General features: G+C 42.0%; 1 protein-coding gene across 3 annotated transcripts in view; it reads left to right on the plus strand.

The window, feature by feature from the left end:
- The first annotated feature begins 1,913 nt into the window (after positions 1-1,913).
- The window catches only part of DYNC2H1 (dynein cytoplasmic 2 heavy chain 1), a 292,883-nt gene continuing 272,911 nt past the window's right edge, over positions 1,914-21,885 (plus strand). For all 3 annotated transcript variants that reach the window (XM_047692880.1, XM_047692881.1, XM_047692882.1), the window contains exons 1-13: positions 1,914-2,202; positions 5,870-6,040; positions 6,445-6,580; positions 8,202-8,320; positions 9,291-9,435; positions 10,127-10,359; positions 12,715-12,849; positions 12,956-13,069; positions 13,187-13,298; positions 13,846-13,970; positions 15,111-15,286; positions 17,280-17,475; positions 21,003-21,098. In XM_047692880.1, coding sequence (XP_047548836.1) covers positions 2,008-2,202; positions 5,870-6,040; positions 6,445-6,580; positions 8,202-8,320; positions 9,291-9,435; positions 10,127-10,359; positions 12,715-12,849; positions 12,956-13,069; positions 13,187-13,298; positions 13,846-13,970; positions 15,111-15,286; positions 17,280-17,475; positions 21,003-21,098 — 1,953 coding nt within the window. In that variant the 5' untranslated portion in view covers positions 1,914-2,007. The remainder of the gene's footprint in view (positions 2,203-5,869; positions 6,041-6,444; positions 6,581-8,201; positions 8,321-9,290; positions 9,436-10,126; positions 10,360-12,714; positions 12,850-12,955; positions 13,070-13,186; positions 13,299-13,845; positions 13,971-15,110; positions 15,287-17,279; positions 17,476-21,002; positions 21,099-21,885) is intronic.

Genomic DNA, 21,885 nt, shown 5'->3' on the forward strand with positions numbered 1-21,885 from the left:
GAGAAGGGATATTGGGGGGCGGCTGGCTGGCCTCCACTGTGATGTAGAGCCTGGAGGTCTATTTGGGTAGGGGTCTTCGTTCTACAACTAATCATCTGCGTATAAGTTAGTTATATCTGAGATTCCTTCTGATTTATTGAAGCTTCATGAGTACAGAGACCTAATTGGTCTTTGGTCCACTCTATGGCTAATTTTAGGTACACAGCAGTGACAAACAAAATTCCTACCCTCATTGGGCTTACGTTGTCAACTGGAGTTTCTAGGATTCTTTTTTTTTTTTTTTTTTTTAGATTTTATTTATTTATTTGACAGAGATCACAAGTAGATGGAGAGGCAGGCAGAGAGAGAGAGAGAGGGAAGCAGGATCTCTGCCGAGCAGAGAACCCGATGCGGGATTCGATCCCAGGACCCTGAGATCATGACCTGAGCCGAAGGCAGCGGCTTAACCCACTGAGCCACCCAGGCGCCCAGTTTCTAGGATTCTTGATGTCTGGGTTACACTATATCTGAACAGTCAAATGCTGTATCTTGTGGAAGTCCAAAGCCCAACAAAGATTCCTACAAATTCCTGGAAGGATGACATTCACTACATCCCATCTGCTTCCCAGACTCACGTTCCTACCTGCCTTCATACCTACCACATTGCCATGGATGCTGAATGCAACCATTTCACACATTTCCACCAGAATGGCTCACCTAGACCAAGCATTTGTCAGTACAGGCGCTTTCCTGAAGACCACGTGAAGGGTCATAATGTCCGCTGCAGAGCAAAAATCTCTGTGTCCATATTTAGCCATCTTTGCTTCCAAAATCCGTCTTAGCTACCTAGTCATCTCGGGCTCCTGTTTGGATTTTTTCCCATCCAGTGGCCAGCAACCCAATTCATGGACTCCCCTCTCCCACTTCGAGGATTATTTCTTGAGAATTTGAATTCCTTTCCCTTTATAATTCACAGCGTCCCACTTTCTTTAGTTCCCATTCCCAAATCCCACTTAAGATGATCAGAAGATAAAAAGACCCTCTTTCCAATTATAAAAGAATAGAGTTTTACGAGGAAGTTGTGAAAATTGAATGCAAATTAATTTGCATTAATTAATTAGAGTTCCTCAGGATGAAGGCTCTAACCCGAGGCTAGATGATGCCAGACCAGACCACAAAGTCCTTCAAGGGCAGGGCGCACGTCCAGGGCCTAGCCCAGGGCCGGCACACAGCAGCACGCAGCCAAGTCGGGCGGTTTTGAGTTCCGATGCGTGAGTGCTGAGCGCGGTTCCGCGGTCTGCAGGGCCCCGCCGCTGCTGCGTTCGTACGGAGAGCGGGCGCAGCCGGCGTCGGTTGCCGAGCGAGCGAGCGGGCAGCAGCTGGCGTCAGGCATCCCGCACAGGCTGCCGTCCGGGCAACGGCCGAGACGGAAGACCGGTGGTCGTGGTTTTTCGGGAACCGGCAGCGGAGCACCAGGGCGAAGGTGCGGGATGAGGCAGCGCAGCAAGCGGCGCGGGAGGAGGACGCGGGATCACGCCCCCCCGCCCCCGGCGCTCTCCCTCGGCCTCTTCCCAGGGCGGCCTCCGCCTTCCGCCGCAGCCCGGCCCGCACCGGTCGTCCCCGCAGACCGGGCCTGGCGCCGGCGGCTGCAGGTGCGGCGGGACCCCCAGGGCCCGGCGCTCCGGGGTCCGGGTCCCGCGGCCTCCGCGCGGCTGCACGGCCTCCGCCGCCCCCCGCCGGCCGCCACGAGAAGTCCGCGCGGGGAACACGCGGCGCGCGGCGATCTCACGCGCACGCGGCGACCTCACGTGCACGCGGCGGGAGCCCTCCAAGCCCACCGCCCCCGAGCGCCTCCGCGGACCGTGCGTGCGCGTGCCCGAGCGCTAACGCACACGCCGCGCGCACGGCCGCGCCGACGTCGCGCTCCGTCGCCATAGCGACTGGCCTTGGCAACCGCGAAGCCTGCGGGCTGGCGGGCGGGCTGCGGTGCGGGTGCGGGCCGGCGGGCGGGTTGCGAGGGCCGGCGCCATGGCGGGCGCGAGCAGGGACGTGCGGAAGGTCTTCATCTTCACCACGACGCAGAATTACTTCGGGCTGGTGTCGGAGCCCTGCGACCAGCCGCTCGTGTGCAGCGGCCCCGAGATCAACAACTTCCTGGACGACGGCAACCAAATGCTCCTGCGGGCGCAGCGCTCGGACGCTGGCGTCTCCTTCTCCAACGCGGTACGGCTCCCCGCGCTGGGCACCCCCCGGAGCGGGCCCTGCTCCCCTCCCCTCGGGGACCCCCCCGGCTCGGGCTCCCTCCCCCGGGACCCCCGCGGCCTCCTTCCGGAGCGGACCCTGCTCACCTCCCCTCGGGGACTCCCCACTCAGGCTCCCCTCTGAGCGGGACCCGCTTCAGTCCCAAGTCAACCTGCCTCCTGGACACCCCCGCCCCCACCGCCCCCCCCGCCCCTCCCCTCCTTGGGTCTTCTCCTTCGGGGGTCCTCCCTCATCTCCCCTAGCCCCCCCGCCCCCCCCCCCCGCCAGATCTCCCCCCACGCTGTGCTTAGCTGCACTCGCGCACCTGAGCAGAGCACCTCTGAGCTCTCCTAGTTTTGCTTTGTTCTTAAACACTACACGCGTGTTACAATTAAAAAGAAATCATCTGTCTTACCGGAAAAGTTGTTTTTCTCCTCCCTCTTGAGGTTCTTTGAGGCAAATTGTAATGTATCTTTTTTGGGGTATGCGCTGAGCTTAAATGGACTCGAGGGAAAGGTTGGTTAGGAGTTCAGATCTTTTAGGAAATAGTAGAATACAAAGTTTGAATTCTTTTTTTGAGTGGGCAGTATGTGATTGACTCACTGACCATTGGCGCTGCTGCCTGCACCGGCTGTCCCGGCTCAGATAAGGAAACCTGAGGGTGGTACTCTGAAGAATGGTGTCAGGCATTGCAGGGTTCAGTAAAAGCAGCAAAGACCTATTGTAAAACCTCTTCCTCTCCTGTTTGCCCGAATCTGAAGGTCCAGGAGAGTCTTCCCACAGCAAACCTGGAGGGCAGTTTTGTTCCACGATTGAGTCATTCACCAGGAATCTGTAGTCTTGGATGTAATTCGATTCTTTTCAATAAACTTTGATTTTGAACTCTACATATTCAGGGCACTTTGCGGGGCTCCACTGGTCTAGAAGACACTCTTCAGGCACTGCTTTAACGGCCTTGATGCACATGGGCTCATTCAGCGTTCACAGCAACACTTTAAAGCAGGATTGTCTTCATTTCCATTTTATGGCAGAAGAGGGAAATGAGGCACAAATGTTCCATCCCAAGTGGTAACCACTCCACTGCTCTAACTGGTGGTAGAATTCAGAGTGGGAGTCTCTGCCTCTGCCTTCCAGAGCCTCCCTCCAGGGGCCTGAGGTGACCTGCACCACTCAACAACTTCAGGGTACACTGTTGGAAGTGCCACTGAAAGTTTAAGGAGAGTGTGGTCCAGGGAGAACACCATGAGGAAGGGTTTGGATTGCTGAAAACTTATCTTAGGTTGGGTACTGAAAATTGAAGTGATAACTTTTTTTTTTTAAAGATTTATTTATTAAAGAACGAGAGCCCAAGAATGGGGTGAAGGCCAGAGGGAGAAGCAGACTCCACGCTGAGCAAGGAGCTTGTTGTGGGTCTCGATCCCAGGACTCCGGCATCGAGACCTGGACCCAAGCAGATGCTTAACCGATATTTCAGGTGCCCTGAAGCGTTAATGCTGTTGAGGCTAGAGCCCAGCAACATATTTTACATTTAGTCATACAGCACACTACAGACTTTCAGTTATGTTTGAAATGTCTTGTTGTGTCTTATGTTGTACTGTAGATGTCTGGCAGTCAGCATGATTTGATAAGTTAATAAATATTGAGTACTTAGGATGGGCCTGGCACTGTACAGTATGCTTGGAATAAAGCCTTGAAAACGGCAGAATTTGTCTTCAAGGAGCAGCATTGTAGTGCACAAAGGCAGGGTAAACATGTAAACATGTACACGCAGATACATAAATGTAACATAATTTTGGGCATGGATAAGTGCGGTTAAGATCAAAATAGAAGGGCGCCTGGATGGCTCAGTCAGTTAAGTGTCTGCCTTCGGGTCAGGTCATGATCCACGGGTCCTAGTCCTCTGTTGGGCTCTCTGCTCCATGGGGAGTCTGCTTCTCCCTCTCCCTTTGCTGCTCCCCCTGCTTGTGTGCTGTCTGTCTGTCTGTGTCTCGCTCGCTTAAATAAAAATCTTAAAAAAAAAAAAAAGATCAAAATAGAGTAATGTTGAAGTACTGATGAGGGGGGGATGGAGGGGGAAGGGCTCCCTGTCAGGATTAGTGAGCTTTGAAGTGAGATTTCCATGATAAGCTGTAGGCAGACAGAAGATTTAGAGGAAGCATGTTCTAAGCAAAAGATACGCACCAGAGCCCTCTTCATTTTTTAAAAAACCTGTTTTTGCTTTAGGGCTGCGCAAACACAGGCAGCAGGCCATGGTCGGCTGGTGCCTGATGGATCGCAGTAGGTGAGAGAATTATTTTGCAACCTCAAAACAGAAAATTTTTTGTGCTTTGAATGAAGAGCTATCCGAATTTCCTCAGTTAAGGGAAAATCACAGTTGCCACTGGTCAGGAAACTGGCAGGAAAGGCAGCGAGGAGTGCTGGTTCTGTTTTCCTCTTCTTGGGAATGAGGAGCAGCTGTAGCCCACTGCCGCTTGCTAGGACAAAGCTCGTCATCTATTGTGGCGGGGGGCGGGGGACGGACTCGGCCAGTGACTGTGGGTAATGTTTTCCAAGTTTGATGACAAAATATATATTCTCTGAATTTTCTTTCTTTAGATAGGTGGGAGAAAGAGAGTACCGGGGTATGTACAGTTTAACCACTAAAGAGTGAATTTTTCAAATCTATCTATCTGTATTTTATTGTTTTTGCTTGTAATTGGAATAAAATGATCATACTGCAATAGAATTTTAATGTGTGCAAATGGCATTTTGAGAAATGTGGCAATACTGAGTAAATGCCAGTTGCTTTTTTGTGCCTAGAAAATATAATGATTAGGGTAAAAGAAAAGTAGCATGAAATCTCACTCATCTATAAGGAGTTTTCATGCACAGCAGTGAACTTGTTTCAAAGCTTTTTAATACATATACTTCTCTTTCTGGAAAAAGAAATGAGAGCAACTGTGAAAATGCATATATAAAGCAAAAACTTATTTTGGGTAAGACACTTTTCAGCCAATGGACTAATTACTGTGAACTGACCTATTTTAAACATGGTTGCTTTAGTGAATTCCAATTTAGCTCCTCCAATACCGACTTTATTCTAGTTATACAACTTAAATGAAAAAGTTTGATGCACAAATACTTTAAGGAAACATTTTTGATTCAGATAGAGATAAACCTAGGAGATAGACACTTACGTCTGTTTTGGTAGTTTTGAGTTTGTGACTTAAAAAGCACATTTAAAATGCTAGTTTCAGGTGAGAGGGTAATAAACATCCTTGGTTTAGACTTTTTGGAATAGAGTGGAAACATACACTGCTAATCAGTGTGTGCCTGGGGTGCACAACTTTGGTCTGTAGTATTACTGAATCTGGTTAGAGTGGAGTAGTTAGCAGTATATGCCCACAATATTTATATAGTCCTCTCTCTGTTTGCAAACCACTTGTCACCGTGGCTTTAGGATATAGTCACACATAAGTGGGGATGCGTTTTAAAACCCAGATACTCTTAAGGAACAGGGATAGATTGGTTGTAATATACTGTAATTATTTTAAAGTAACTAATTTTTTCCCAAGGGATAACAAATACAGTAATAGAACAGTTTTAGGGAAACATTTCTTTCAAATACTTTGCTGAAAGTAACATTAAAAATCTTTTGTTTATCACTTAGATTGATTTTGCTGACACAAAAGATAAAGTGCTGGTATTTTTCAAGCTGCGACCTGAAGTAATTACTGATCAGAATCTACATAATAACATTCTGGTTTCGTCTATGTTAGAATCACCTATAAATTCTCTTTACCAAGCGGTACGGCAGGTATTTGCCCCGGTGTTGTTAAAGGTGAGTGAGCCAAAGGAGCTGGGTGGTCACTCTTTTAAAGCTAGGTATTTGTATAAATATCTTTATAAATCAAGATACATATTTTATTTGCTGTTAATATCATTATTTTAGTGTTTTAAATGTTATAAAAATTATAAAAAAATTTAAAGACAACTTTGTTGACAGAGAAATGGGAGAAAGAGAAATGTAATCCATATCAGCTCTTATGTTGCAATATTGTAAATGATTTTATAACGTTTTACCTGTTGAAAGGCTTTTTTTCCCTCCTTCATGAGATGGAGGGCAGTGGCAGGCTTTGAGTGAAACAGGTGTATTTGGACTTATTTCTCTCAACACTATTTTAAAGAAGCCAGTTTGATCGGAAAACTTTTGATCAATGTTTGCTCTTGTCTGTTTTTGTTCAGGACCAGGAATGGAGCAGAAACTTTGATCCCAAACTTCAGAATCTTTTGAGTGAACTAGAAACTGGGTTGGGTATAGTTCTACGAAGATCAGACATTAACTCATCAAAATTGAAATTTAAGGAAGATGACACACGAGGTATAGAACCGTAGCTTAATGAAAGAAAGTCAAAACTGTTTACTTATCGGTACTAGTATTAGTAAAGTAATGCATTTTTTCACAGATTTATTTCCATACTTTTGGATCTTCTTTGAGCTTCAGCTTCTTTTAAATGAATAGATTTACATGGATTTTGAGAGGAGGAAAATGTAATCTTTAACAATGTGCAGTTCATGGACATAGAAAATATAGTTGCCTCTCATTATTTGCAGTAGGTCTGTTCTGTAAATTCACTGTGAATATTGAATTAGTAAATACTGAACTCTTGGTCCTAGGAAGAAAACGAAGTTAGGTTCCTAAGAGCCTCTGGTCATAACATTTTTATTGACTTCTCACCATGTAACCTTATTTATGTATGTTCCAGTTTTTAATATAATATTTTATATGTGTTTCTGTTTTAACATAATTAACACTTTTTAAATATAGATTGTTGATTTTTAAATATAGATTGCTGATTGATTAACATAGGCCTCGTGTAGCAGCTCTGTAACTCATGCCTGAAGGAACGTTCCCTAACACAAGTATTCTCTCTGCAGTTCACACCATAGGGTTCTTGTCTTTGGCAACATTGGACACCACTCCAGCACTATGCTTGGGAGCCATGCTAAAGAAAGAAATGACCAATAAAAAGCACAACAAATGAGAAAACATCCAACTGAATAATAGCTAACAGAAAGGGTACTTGTTGATAGTAGGAGATAGGAAACAGGAAGGCAGTGTTGCCTTGTTCATCCTTAGCTGGGAACACGTGTGGGGGGCAGCCCCAATTTTTCATTGCTCTGGGCACATCTGTGGATGACCATAAAAGCGTTGCAAGCATTGATGGTAGATTACAAATAAATGTTAGGAATGGATGAATTCATAAATCCAGCATCCACGAGTAATGAGGATGGACCCTAATTGTCTACTTTGCAAAGACAATTGACCTTTATTTTAAAGAAATGTTTTATCAGAAGTTAATTATAATTTTACTATGGCTATGAATGTTACTTGTATGAACAATTACTATGAAATGAATGACCTACACTAATCATTATTTTACAATGTTGGATACAGTTTTATATTTTTCTTGAACAGTAAATCAGGTGCTTTTTGAATGCCATAGACCCAGAAAGAATAGTGTACTTTGCAGCATGAGATTAAGCAACTAGAAATTGTCCAGTTCATTGGGAAATATAAAAGCCAATTGGAAAGTGAAATTATTTTAATTTGCATATATTTTGAAACTAAATTGCGGGCATTGATTGTAATCATTTCTAATTTGGATGGTATTCCCTAACATGAATGGTGATGGAAAGCCTTGTGTTGGAGAAGCAACCTTCCAGGTAGAAGGTGTAGACAGACGGTACAGAGACAGGTGGTTTACACAAGCATGGGGAGCACACTGAGTAACAAACCGGTGAAGTGTGTGCACATTTGGTGCTGCTGGCTGTTCTTAGTGGATTTACGGAAGAACTTTCTGTCGATAGGAAGTTATGATGCAGATTTTCCATACGTCCTCAAGAGCACAGGAGATAGGCAAAATCAGCAAATGAACCAGAAATTTTTCTGTTTTTTCGTTTTGAACTGATATTTCTTTTTTTCCTTCTCACCTTTTTAGGTATACTTACACCAAGTGATGAGTTCCAGTTTTGGGTAGAACAAGCTCATCGTGGGAATAAACAGATTAGTAAAGAAAGAGCCAGTTATTTTAAAGAATTATTTGAAACAATTGCAAGAGTATGTGACTCCTCTATGGTTATATATAAGACTTTTGATGAAAGTACTTTAGGATTCAGTTTCTACTAGCTTTACCTTTGTTTTGACATTATTACTTGATGCTCATAAACAACATATATCCTTAGTATGTAGCAGGGTTTCCTTGAAGTGTGCCCTTAATTTGCGTACAACTTAAAAACTGGAACTTTTAAGAAAATTAGATTCTCATTTCTAGTAAATGTTTTTCTCAAAAACATCATTGCTTTTCTGCAGGTACATAGGGAAAAGCAAAAGCGTAATGTACTAACAGAGGTTTATCTACGTGGAGGTAATATGTTCTTCTGAGGGAGTGTTCAGTTTATTCAAATTAGCATTTTGGAGTAATCTGAAATATGAAGTCTTAGTTTTATACTTGATTGATTATTCTTTGAAATAGTCCTACAAGTTAAATAAGTGACCACTTTAAGTATGGTTGCAAAAGTCTGTTCTTTTCAAAATAAATAAATAGTAATTTTTAATTTGTTCCCAGTATTATTGCAATAGTATCATTTTAACGATGTGTTTGAAATGGTTTTGAAATTTTTTGTCATAACGATGGAATGTGAAATCACAACCCTTGACTGTGATCGCGAAATCGGTAACAAGTGGTGCGGTCCGTGAGTGCTGACGCATGGGAACTGCAGTGAGGAACGTTGTCTGGTGCCAGAACCGCCTCCTTTCAGGGGCTGCAAGAAATGAAACCAGACTTTAAGAAAATTAGGTCAAGGGCAAAATAAATGAATGGACTTTGCAATTCTTATTTTTTCTTCTGGCTTTCCCGAAAACTTGTAGGGTATTTGCATAAAGAAGTAACACAGTGGCAGAAAAAGGAGGAGGGAATGATGCGGCAGGGGTTAGAATTGTGGCTATTGAAAGGTCGGGGGACATGTTGACTATATTGATGAAGCTACAGTTATAATTATTTTTAAAAATGAATGCCTTTTGGTTTTAGGAATTTTATAACTTGGACAGTCTATCCTTATTGGAAGCGGTTGACTTGGTGGAGACCACTCGGGATGTCGTAGATGATGTGTGGAGACAAACAGAGCATGACCACTACCCTGAGTCGCGAATGTTACATCTCTTAGACATCATAGGTACTGTTGAAGAAGTAAATTTTTGAAACTTTGGAAGGCTGTCTTACTTTGTTTTCTAGTTTTTCCTCCAAGCCCTTACTGAAAATGCTCCTTAATGTAATAAATGTTGCTTAGAGTAATGCTTAGAGCAGATCATACAGGATTAACCAGAAATTTGTCTGTAGTTGGTTAATTTAAATCATATGTGGCAAATTCTTTGACCATTAATGCAAGTAAATTTACATAGATTTTTAGTCTCTATGCATGTATTAGCTTAAACTTTATTTTGTAATGATTTCAAAAGTCTTTAATATGTATTGGTTTACTTATTAGTAATTAAAGTGCATATATTTTTTGACCTAGAAAATACTATTCTCTTTATTATTCTCAGGAACTATTAGACAAGTACATAAAGGTAGACGTATAAGGGTAGTTACTGCAGCATTGTTTTAATGTGGGAGTAGAAAGAACTAGCAATTGAGAATTGGTTATATAATGCTCTCCCCGTACAGTAGTTTTTTGCACTTGAGAGATGCACATACTACCTTGAAAGATACAAAAATACAAAGAAATTTTTTGGGTCTAAGGATGTGCAGGTAGGATTTCATAGATGCTTAGTTTGCTAATACGTTTATTTTTGTCCTAGTGTGTATTCCGTAATTATTTAGTACAAACACACTTCCATTAAAAAATTTGCTTTCTGTTTTATTAGGTGGTTCATTTGGAAGATTTGTTCAGAAAAAGCTGGGAACTTTGAATCTGTGGGAAGACCCTTATTATCTGGTGAAAGACCATCTGAAAGCTGGCGTTTCAGTTTGTGAGCAGTGGGTGGCGGCCTGTAATCACCTGACCGGTCAGCTGTGGCAGCGCTATGTTCCTCATCTGTGGAAAAGTGAGAAATACTTCCCTGAAACACTTGACAAACTTGGCAAACGCCTTGAAGAGGTATCATTTGATTACTTGGGTCTTTGACATACGTGTGAAGTAGGTTCTCACTTGTTCGTGCATATATTTTATAATTGGTATTACCCATTTCATAGGAGTTATTTATGTTTTGGGGAAAGCTTTAAGAAGTAAAGTTCATGTGAGATAATTTTTGGCAGTCATGTGACTGGTACCCAACTAAGTGCTGGTTTCCACCTGCTTGCTTTTTTGGGTGCATGACTGTTCAGCTCGTAAGTTGTGAACTTCTGTTTTGTACTTCTCTGTTGTGAAAAAGATAATCAGACCCCTGTCCAGGAATAGAATCTGCTCTCACATGTTCTCTTGGCAATTGAAGTTGTTAAGAAGCAGGGACAGCTTTTTCAGGGAGTACTCGGTAGAAATATTTGGGGGAGTTGTTTAATTTACATAGGCTACAAGTTTCAGTGTAGAACTTATGTATTTAGCGTGAGGGGATAAGCAAAATGAGAATATGCAAAGATTGCAAAGCTGACTTTTCCCCTTTGTGCTTATAGTTCTTTGGGGATTTTTTAAAAACCTTTTCATTATGAAAAATTTCAAACATGCAGAAAAGCGAAACAGTATAATAAAAGCCCGTGTATCCATCACTCAATTTCAATAGCCTCTGGCATTACTCAGTCTCTGTTCTACCTCTGTCTACCCTGCCTTCCCTTTTTTTTTTTGGAGTATTTTTAAAGCCAAGCCAAGAAATTGTATACGTACACCCTTAAAACAAGCACAGTACCACCATCACACTCACCAAAACCACAGTACTTTCCTAGTACCATTTTGTATTTAAGCAATGTTCCATTGTCCTGATTGTTCCAGAAGATTTTTACAGTTAGTTTACTTGAATCTGGCTGCTTCCCAGGTGAGCTATGTAATCCCTGCCCGGTAAGTCAGGAGACATGCAGCCTCAATTTCCCGCTGGCAGGAGTTCAGCTTGGTCTTGGCTCTCCTTATGATGCTCTGCCTTCAACTCTTCTAGTCGTTTACCAGACGCCGACGATCGTGAGCGGTTGTGACATAGTGATTCTCTAGTTCTTTTGTTCCTTACGCATTTCTTGGTGATGATGGAAGAACGTTTTGTCATCAGTTTTTTAGTTACCCTGAAATAGTTTGTACAGGCAGGGCAAAAGACACAATGACCTTTTTCCTTGGATTTATCACTTTTTAGAAAGATGAACAAGTTAGTGTCAGAGTTAAGTTTTCCATAGGCAGTTAATGGAATTTTTTTTGCTAGTATCATTCCGAAGCCATGAGTTTTTATATTCTGTGAGTTTCAATCTGTTGTGCTTATTGTCATCCTCAGATCGCTCCGTCTTTGGGCGTCAGGCGCCCCCGTTTTAAGTTGGCTCTTGTATCACTTTGACATGAAGCCGGCATTTCTTTGATAACTTCCTTACTTTTAGTGCCCCCCACCCCAAAATGTACCAGCCCAACTTGGACATTTTCTGCCTCATTCCTGGAATTACTCACTGCTCTCAAGAGGCTGGTTCTTTTTGGCGGAAAATGGTATTTAGCAATGACAGTCTGGTGGGAAAGAGCTGAATGTTACTTAGTTGTCAGTGCTTTTAGGCTTTCTCAGCAGATGGGGTTGTTACCTTAGTATTGGTGTCTTCGGCAAGAAGCGAGTATCGGTAGTTTCTGCTCATCTTTCCAACTCAAATGAAAGGTTATGGTGATTTTACCAACCGTTTTGATTAACTTTTAATTGTTTTTGGAAATGTTATTTACTTAATTTGTTATTTATTTCTAAATTGAAATACCACACATTTTATTCATTTAAACTATACACAGTTTTTTTGTTTTGTTTTTGTTTTTTTTTTGTTTTTAAAGTAGGCTGTATACCCAGCTTGGGCCTTGAATTCATGACCCTGATATCGACTCACATGCCCTGCCGACTGACCCAGGCAGGTGTCACTGTTGGTGAAAGTTTTAAACGCCAAGTGCAACAATTTGTTTCCCAGCTATTTGTAAATTATACGTGATAGGGTTGTGAACGTATCATTTCACTGTTGGAAGTGCAATTTAATGCAGAATAATGAAAATCAGAAGTTCTTACTATATCGGGGACTCTAAAACATACTTAAATGAACCTTAAACATGGCTTATCCATATTTAGAGTTCGTGTGTTTTCACTAGGTTTGAGCACTTAACTGCGAGGAGTGTGACGGTGACGGACCTCCTTGAGCAGCACTGTGGCGACGATGAGTAGTATATCTCAGGTTCCCGCTCGTTGTACTCCCTTCAGTGAACCCAGTTCAAAGAGACTCTTGCTGAATATATGTAGACTCTAGACCTTTTTGTGTAGCTTTATCAATTTGAATAAATCTGTTTTAATATTTTATGTTTTAGGTTTTGGCTGTTAGAACAATCCACGAGAAGCTTCTTTATTTTTTACCTGCCAGTGAAGAGAAGATCATATGTCTGGCTCGAGTATTTGAACCTTTTACTGGCCTGAATCCTGTGCAGTATAATCCATATACTGAGGTTGAGTAAATGTGTTTTTGTCTGTATAACTTCCTATTTGTGGTGTTCTTCTCAAGGGTAGATGTTGAAAGTATTAAAAGTCTAATACTATTATTAATTTGTTTAGCCTTTATGGAAAGCTGCAGTGTCTCAATATGAAAAAATTATTGCACCTGCGGAACAAAAGATAGCAGGAAAGTTGAAAAATTATATTTCAGAAATTCAGGATAGTCCACAGCAGGTAAAATACTGGAATATTTTACTTTCAATACTTCCCGCAAGCTGGTTTGGGAGGTATTTATGTATTAACCGAGTTGATCGACTTAGGATGAACATGGACTTTTTTATTTTATGTTAGCTTCTTCAGGCATTTCTGAAGTATAAAGAGTTGGTGAAGCGTCCAGCTATAAGTAAAGAATTGATGTTGGAAAGAGAAACTTTACTGGCAAGACTTGTGGACTCAGTTAAAGGTAAAAGTTTATCAGAGATTATAGTGTTTGAGAAAATATTTTTGTAGGTTACTTTTTCTTGTATACCATTTAGGATTAAGACTATATTTTACAACATTATTTGATGAAGATTAATTTACTGTTTTTGTTATAAATTACAGATTTTAAAAATTAACTAGTTATTTTCTTACTCTATCTCATTTGATGCATGTTAAGGTCCCTGAGGTTAAAGGACCAAGTTTTGGGGCGCCTGGGTGGCTCAGTGGGTTGAGCCGCTGCCTTCGGCTCAGGTCATGATCTCAGGGTCCTGGGATCGAGTCCCGCATCGGGCTCTCTGCTCGGCAGGAAGCCTGCTTCCCTCTCTCTCTCTCTCTGCCTGCCTCTCTGTCTGCTTGTGATCTCTCTCTGTCAAATCAATAAATAAAATCTTTAAAAAAAAAAAAAAAAAAAGGACCAAGTCTTAGGGTTTTTCTATTCACAACCTTTCAGTTAGTACTTGGTGCACGGAAGGCGCTTAGGAAGTCTTGGCTGACTGGGTATAATTATTTATTTGACTTAAATTTTACAGATTTTCGGTTAGACTTTGAGAATCGATGCCGAGGAGTTCCTGGTGAAACGTCCGGACCGCTTTCTGGCAAAAACCTTTCAGAAGTTGTTAATAATATAGTTTGGGTTCGCCAGTTGGAACTGAAGGTATTAGTTTTAATAGATGTTGGAAGAACAGTAATTGTAAAATGTGCCAAATTAATAGGGAAGTCACTGTAGAACTCTAGTGAAAATGAAAAAATATTCTCTGCGTTCTGTGGCATATCCATCTAATTTTCATGTGAAGTATAGAATTTTGAAAAAGTGTACAAGGAGGTTTGAATGATCCTCTCATTTTCTAAGTAGAGATAATTAGCACATTCTTCATCATTCAGAGCAGTTGTCCCAGGTGAAGGGTCTTCTTAAGGAAATGTTAAAGATGAATTCATCTTTTAGGTATTTTTCAAAGGATTGTTTTAATCCTTTGAGATTATCACTGTAAAATCTAGGTAGTGGCAGAGGCTTTTGGCAAGTATGTTTATGTAGGTAAATCATTCTAGGTTGAAAGAAAATTAAAGGAAAGGTGAAATGTAATTAGGACATTGCCTAAGGTAGGGTCGCTAATTTACGGATTTAACAGCTATTCTTTTAACGTTTCGGTATTATCAAAATGGATCAAGAATCTTATATACTCACTAATGTATATGGCCCAGACGGAATAATGTGTGTTCCGTCTGACTCTCGTAACGGGTATTAGCTGGTTGCGCGCTGTGACTGAGAGCAAGCAGACACGGTACTGTGAAGGCTAGCGCGTTTGAGAGTTCTGCTTATTCACGGTTGCGTTTTTGATGTTTGGTTTTCTGAATAGAAACTGTCAGCTTTCCAAAGTGCTGTCGCGTTCTTTGTACAACAGTTGTGGAAGGAAGACATTTCTTTCCTCTGATTGCCCTTCGGATTCCCAAATACTGCGTGAGCTCTTCACCAGAGCACTAAGCACAGGACGGCGTGACTGCCGCCCCGCAACAGCGATGCAGAGCGTGTGGGGGTCTCACTGGGATTTCCCTCACCTCACCCTTCCGGTTATGCCTCAGCGCCGCACAGCTGGGCTGTGCTCTTCTGAGTCGTACAAGTCAGAAGCGAAGTAGGGTTTGATCTCACATTTGCTGACAAATCTTCTATCTGACTGTTTATAGGTGCATAGGAAAGTAATTTCTGAACCACACATCAGAGAAGGTGGTTCATTTTATGCTAATTTTGTAGTGAGTATTAATATATTCTCATAATATTGTTGTAATGTGGCTTTTTAAGGTGGATGATACTATCAAGATTGCAGAGGCTCTCTTATCTGACTTGTCAGGGTTTCGATCTTACCATCGAAGTGCCGAAGATCTGTTGGACCAGTTTAAACTGTATGAACAGGAGCAATTTGATGATTGGTCCAGGGATATTCAGTCTGGTTTGTCTGATTCCAGATCTGGTTTGTGGTAAGTATAAATGCACTAAGTTGTGAAATCCGTGCAAGAGTCCTGTCCCTTGCGGTAGTAATCTAAGTGGCAAGGTGGAATTTTCCCTCTTCTCTCCTTTGTCCAAACTTGCTGCTGCTCCTTAAAACATTTTCTTGTTAGTTTTTGGTGATTAACTGTTAAGTCGCTAATGTTGGGAACTTGGAAGGCAGAGTTAGTCAGTTAGTCCACTGCCCCCTTCCCCGGCCCCACTTCTCCTGTCTGTTTCTCGGGTCTGCAGATTCTCATTTTAAGATGAGGCCTTCCTCTCCCGTGGTGTTGCTGTCGGTGCTCATATGTGCTTTTCTGCCTTTTTACATTGAGATTATTTACATGGATACACACACACATTATAAACTATAAAATTTGATTATTTTAAGCTCCTTGAGGGAGGAAGTAATCTCTTCCTGAAATATTCCTGTGGTGCCCACCATAGGGTTAGGATTTTCTAAACACTTAGCATTATTGAACCTAATTTAATTGTTAACCTAATTGTTGTGATGTGTATTTAAAATGGATGATCTGGGAAAAAAACCATTGTTTCTTTGTTCAGGTCAACTTACCTTAGTATATTACTGTATTTTAGAAACTGGTCATGTTTTCAGAAACTTGTTACTTTTCAAAAGAGTAACTTCTGCTACTTTGTCCATGATAGGAAATTCTGTTTATTTTTCCTATTCTGCTACAAAGAATACTTAAGCTTAAGGGAGAACTTCTTACACCGAATGAATAGTTTTTTCCCTTATCTTGCATTTTGGATGTGGAGGAAGAAGAAAAGAACCAAAAGGTGCTGGGGTGCGACGATTCTAACCCTACGCTGTTGAGCTCTTCCCTTCCTGCTTTCAGCCGAACATGTGCCAGATGGTCCAGGCCGAAAAAGAAGAGTTCTTTATCCGCTAATTTTGGGAAATGTTGACACTTGTCTCACTGCGGCTCTGGTGGAGAGCCACTGTGAGTGACAGCACATGGAGGGGCTGAGACCTTCCGTAAAGAAGCCCGTTGAGGGCTGCTCAACCCAGTGTTTCCCATGTGGCAACGAAACACTCGGACTACCACTTTTTCTTTCTGGGCAAAACTCTTTATCGTTCCGTAGAATCAGTGTGTTTCAGAATATGTTTCAGGATATGCAGGTGTGTAGAAAGTAATTTTGAGGATTAGTTCAAAGGAAATCACCATTACAATTTTCTGGCAAGCTTTATGTTATGTTACAGGAAAGTTGAGGCTCATCATTATTGTAAGTCACTCTAAAGTGCCTACTTTTTATTCTGTGTTATTGAATGTGTCGATAAATCGGTAGCATGGACTTTGCTTTTCAGTAGCTTACTTTCCAAAACCTACAAGTTTTCTTAATTGTGAAAGTGGTTTGAAGGAATAAGCATTGTGTAAACCTGATCCTGGAAGGGAAGTCGTGAAACTATAATCCTTCTTGGTGAATTTAGTGTAGTATTTTCATAGTCATGCTGACTCGAGTGTCCTGATTTAACAATTGCTACTGTAGCATTTTCAAGAAACACTGAAGGACTGTCCTTAGAGAAAAAAGGTAGAGGAATGAAATGTTTGACTATCTCTCTTCCTACCATTTTGATGTTCTTTACCATTGATCCTTCAGTAGACATATTAAGTAAGTAGGCTGACTCAAAAGTCCAAGGTACCGTTTGGCAAATGAATCAAACCCTTCTCTGTGGTGAATATGATGCCAGTTTTGAGCCTGAGCCGAAGGCTGAGAGATTGATTTTCCTGGTATCAGAAACTGCTTGGTGGAAATATTAATGCGATGGTATATTTTGGATACTGTAGTTTATTACCAAGATCTGAATTGCGAGACACTTTTATGTGCAAAAAAAGGTTGCTTGAAAACTATAAAATTTTTTTACTTTGAATTAATTTTACATTTACAGAAAAGCTGTAGAAACTGTTGTGTTTTTCATCTGTTAAAAGAGTGAGAACATGAACCTTAAAAATGTTTATTTTGTAGTATCGAGGCTAATAGTCGAATTATGGAATTGGATCCCAACGACGGATCATTGAAAGTGCATTATTCAGATCGGTTGGTGATTCTTCTGAGAGAAGTTCGTCAGCTCTCTGCACTTGGCTTTGTTATTCCTGCCAAAATACAGCAAGTTGCAAACATTGCACAGAAATTCTGCAAGCAAGCAATTATTCTTAAACAAGTATGACATTATATTTTTGAGTATATGACCGTTCTGAGTTCATTAATTACACTATTTTAAGGGGTTTGTTTTCTAAATTTGATTTTTTTAGGTAATAGAATAGCACAATTTGGAAATTATGATTTGCTAAATGATTATATTATAAATTTTGCTTTGCAAACCTAGGTAGGAATTCATTAATTTGTGGTATTATTATTTTTAGTCATTCTAAAAGCATTTGGAAAAATAGACTGTTATTTCTTTTTCTTTTTTTTTTTTTTTTCTTTCATGTTGCATGCATGGATATTAAAGGACCTTCTAATCGGAGGGCCCTCTGTCCTTTGCTTGCCTTCAAGGAGCAGATTCTTAGAGAATTACTGGACTGACGGACTGGTCACTACTTTTGGTCATTTCGTAGGTCTGACTGTTCATCACTTTGCCATCAGATCCTTTTCCTGTTTAGAACCAACAGTTAGGGCCACACTGTCATCTTAGCGCAGAACACGAGGCCCTTCCTTAGTCAGGCTCTAACTGACCCAGCGGGCCGCAGCTCCCACTCCCTGCACTCTGAATGTGTCCCCACACACTGATCTCTGTTCCCTCCTGTTGGAAAACTCGAAGTCATCCTTCACTTCCCTGCTCCTAATCCCTTTGTCGTGTCTGTATTTAGCTGGCGGCTCCCCAACCTGTGTGCAGCACGCACATCCCTCTGGGCGCTTTTGTGGCCCATTGGGTCTCTTTCCTCTTTTGTCTCACTTAATAGGTCCTGGTGGGCAGGCACGCATCACAGGGGCAGGGCCGGGATCCTGGGCATCTTGGTCTCCTATATTCCTTCAGCAGAGAGCCCTGGAGCAGCGGCACTGCCAGTGCAGTGTGGTGGGGAAACGCAAATGAGGGTTCTGCGGCCCTGGTCGGCACGCAGTTCGCAGCCTCAGCACTGGTGACATCTGCGACCAGTTCTTGCTCATGGGGACTGTCCTGTGTGATGGAGGGTGTTCAGTAGCATCCCTGACCAGTAGCACCTTCTGCTCCTGACAATCAGATTCTCTCCGGTTGTCGCCAGATGTCCCCTTCTGTGCACATCAGCCGTGGTTGGGCACCACTGGCCTGGCAGCAGAGAGCAAACTAAACATTGAGCTCTCATTAGATATTGGGGCTTCTGGAAGATAGAGTGTTGATGTTATTTCCATTCAACACCCCCCCCCCCATTTTCCACTGGTCTAATTGGGGATCAGATTCGCGACATAGCTGTCCTGGTGCCACTCAGCTATTAAATTATATAGCTGGGATGTGACACCAACTCTGACTCCAAAGCTGATATTTATTCCATTGTCGTTTCTACACTGATGCCAGATATTTGAAGAATTGATAAAATACTTAATGTATTATGAGAATTTTATTAGAGAGTTTTGATAGTCCTATGAAAGCATAGAGGTGGGCATTTTCAGTCATTTCTGGCTGAGGGTACAGGGAGTATCACCTAGATCTTTACAGAGGAGTGCTGTCGGGTGGGAGTCTGGAAGAGTGACCGTCTCTTCTCTCAGGAGCGCCGGAGGTCGGGCGGGCATTTCACATAGAGGGACTGCATCTTCAAAAACATAGGCTTGCTCCCTTCTGTGTCCTGTGTACTTAGTGTAACACAGCAGGAGCTCACGGTGAAGGAGTGATCGTGCGCTGTCTGTATTTGCCTGGGGAAATCTATTCACAAGATCTGCTGCTCGGGAGCAGGTATGTAGCTGGCGTAGGGAGTGTGCAGTCGGAGCTGGTGAGACAGTAGCCTGGCCAGACTGCTGTAAGAGTGTGTGTGCTTGTGCTTCTAGTTTTCTTGATGAGGCTTTTTCTTGGACTACTATTGTAGTACAGTCTAAGTACAGTGGATATTCTCCACCAGATAAAGCAGATTTTCATATGTACTAGTGGAAAGAGGAGGACTCTCTGTAAAAGTAGTTAGGAATTTTTTTTTTCTCTTGGGGAGAGAGAGCGATGGGTGGGGGGCAGAATCTTAAGCAGGCTCCACACCCAGCACAGGAGCCCGATGAGGAGCTCGATCTCACCACCCTGAGACTGGGACTTGAGTTGAAATCAAGAGTGGGATGCTAAACTGACTGAATCCCCTAAGCGCCCCAGTGAGGAAATATTTTTTAAGCACATACTCTGGGCTAAGAATTTTCTGAAGTGCTGGGGACACAAAGATTACAAGAAAGTCTTTAAACTCCTTAGACTCATGCCATGATGCCCACTTAGTGGGCTTTCCTGAACTTCTCCTTTTTCCCCAAAAGAGTTGATATGCCCTCTTCTGTTCGTCACTGTGCCGTTTAGGTATCTCTGTTTTCTGGCTCACTGATTCACAAGTACTACTGAGTGCCTCCCGCTCGCTGGACGCTGTTCCCGAAGCTGTCATTCTAATTTGGGAGACAGCAAACACGTAGTAGGTAGTTGTAGGTCGTGATGAGTACTTTGAAGAGAAAGTAAACAGAGAAAAAGATACAGAGTGGTCAGAGTAGGCCTTGGTGAAGGGTAACATTGAGAAGGGGTATGACAAAGTGACAGCAGAAGCACACAGGCGTCTGGAGAAGGACTAGTGCTTGCGGAGGGAGCAGGTTCCATGGTGGGTTCCTGAGGCAAGACTCACACGGTGGCTTAGAGACGCGGCGGGAAGGCCGGCAAGGCTTCTGTGCAGGGAGGGTTTGTGCTGGGGCTGACAGCCAGTTGATGGCCAGTTTATGTGCAATATTTATACTGGTGGAGGGCCATGGGTGTTGGACTTGGATTTTATTCCTGACTATATTGGAAGCCATTGGGATTTTGGATTTTATTCTCAAGTGTCCTGGAGAGTCATTGGAAGTTTTTGAGTGGGCAAAAGTATGGTATGATTCATGTTGAAGGAAGGACGACTGTGGCTTCTTTGAATGCTTTGAAAAGAAACTAGGAAGCCACGACTGGGAACGGGCACTGGTCTTGTCAAGAAACAAGGGTGCTTGGACTGGTGTGGGACTGATGGAGGCGGGTGAGATGGCTAGATTTACTATGTTTAAGAGTATAGTCAGTAAACATCACTGATGTGGGGTGTGAAATACAAGTTAAGGACAACATGAAGATTTTTTTTGGTCCGAGAAATGGATTACATGTTATAAGCATATAAAGCATATAAAGAAAGAAAGAAAGAAAGGAGCAGGTTTGGAGAGTTGTAAGAATGAAGAGTTCCGTTTTTAGTATTTAACATGCTTTACTGATTTCCTCTGTATTTCCCTTGATAATATGATCTTCTTGATTGCAGGGACTGGGTTTTATGATCTTTGTTTAATCAGCCCCAGGACATGATTTGGCAAATTGTAAGAACTCAACACTAATTGTTGATAGCGTGTGTTAATACATGCATAAATGCTACATTAGAGATGAAAAATAGTTTTGTTAAATCTTAGCATGAAGATTTCATGAATTTAATAAAGAGCTAATATTTCCATTCAAACAATTAAAAATGAAAACAAATGAAACACTAAATATGTTATTTATTGTTGATTATTACTAACTGGACTTTTACTTTGTAGGTGGCACATTTTTACAATTCTATTGATCAGCAAATGATTCAAAGTCAGAGACCAATGATGCTACAGTCTGCATTAGCATTTGAACAGATAATTAAGGTAAATGGACTTTTTATGTTGTTAGAATTAGAATTTACATGTGAGGTGTTTCTCTTTCAGTTTTTTAGTGTATCCTTCCACTTAACATTGATCTAAGGTTTTGTTTTATTCCCCAATGACTTCCTTCACTCTTAAAAAGTAACATTTTTCCAACTATAGATTTAAACGGCTACATTGTTTCACATATTAAGGCGCTGAGTTTGATCAGTTGACTTCATGTGGTATATACAATTGGTGTGCTGTTACAGTTACTTAGTCACTGAAGTGTGAGGTCCTTATATACTAGAAAAAAATCTCCTGATTTTATAATTCGGTATTAATTTTTTTATCTGTGCTTATTCAAATATGCACACATATGGCATTAGAAAAACCTATAATAGTTTTTAAACTGTTACTTTTTGACTGGTGGCTTTTTGAAATTTACATTTTTAGTTTTAACAGAACCTAAAATGTTTTAAAAATAGGTAAAAGGGAATATACCCTTTCCTTCTTGTTTTATTTGAGGTGGATTGCCAGTTGTGGTCCTCCTCCATATGACCCCCAGGTTCTGTGATTTTCTCGGAGGACTGATAGGACTCAGGGTGTAGTTGTACCCAGAGCTGGTTTATCATGACTTACTGCAGCGAAAGGATGCACAGCAGAGTCAACACAGGGAAAAGTACACGAGGGTGAGGTTCTGGAGACAGCAGGCACAAGCTCCCAAGAATTCCCTTCCCAGTGGAGTCGCGCAGGTGTTCTTCTCCCCCCACCCCAGCAACAAGCTGTAGTGCGTGTGAAATGGTGTCTT

Source organism: Lutra lutra, chromosome 10 (assembly GCF_902655055.1).
Source record: "Lutra lutra chromosome 10, mLutLut1.2, whole genome shotgun sequence".
NCBI classification, from domain to species: Eukaryota; Metazoa; Chordata; class Mammalia; order Carnivora; family Mustelidae; genus Lutra; species Lutra lutra.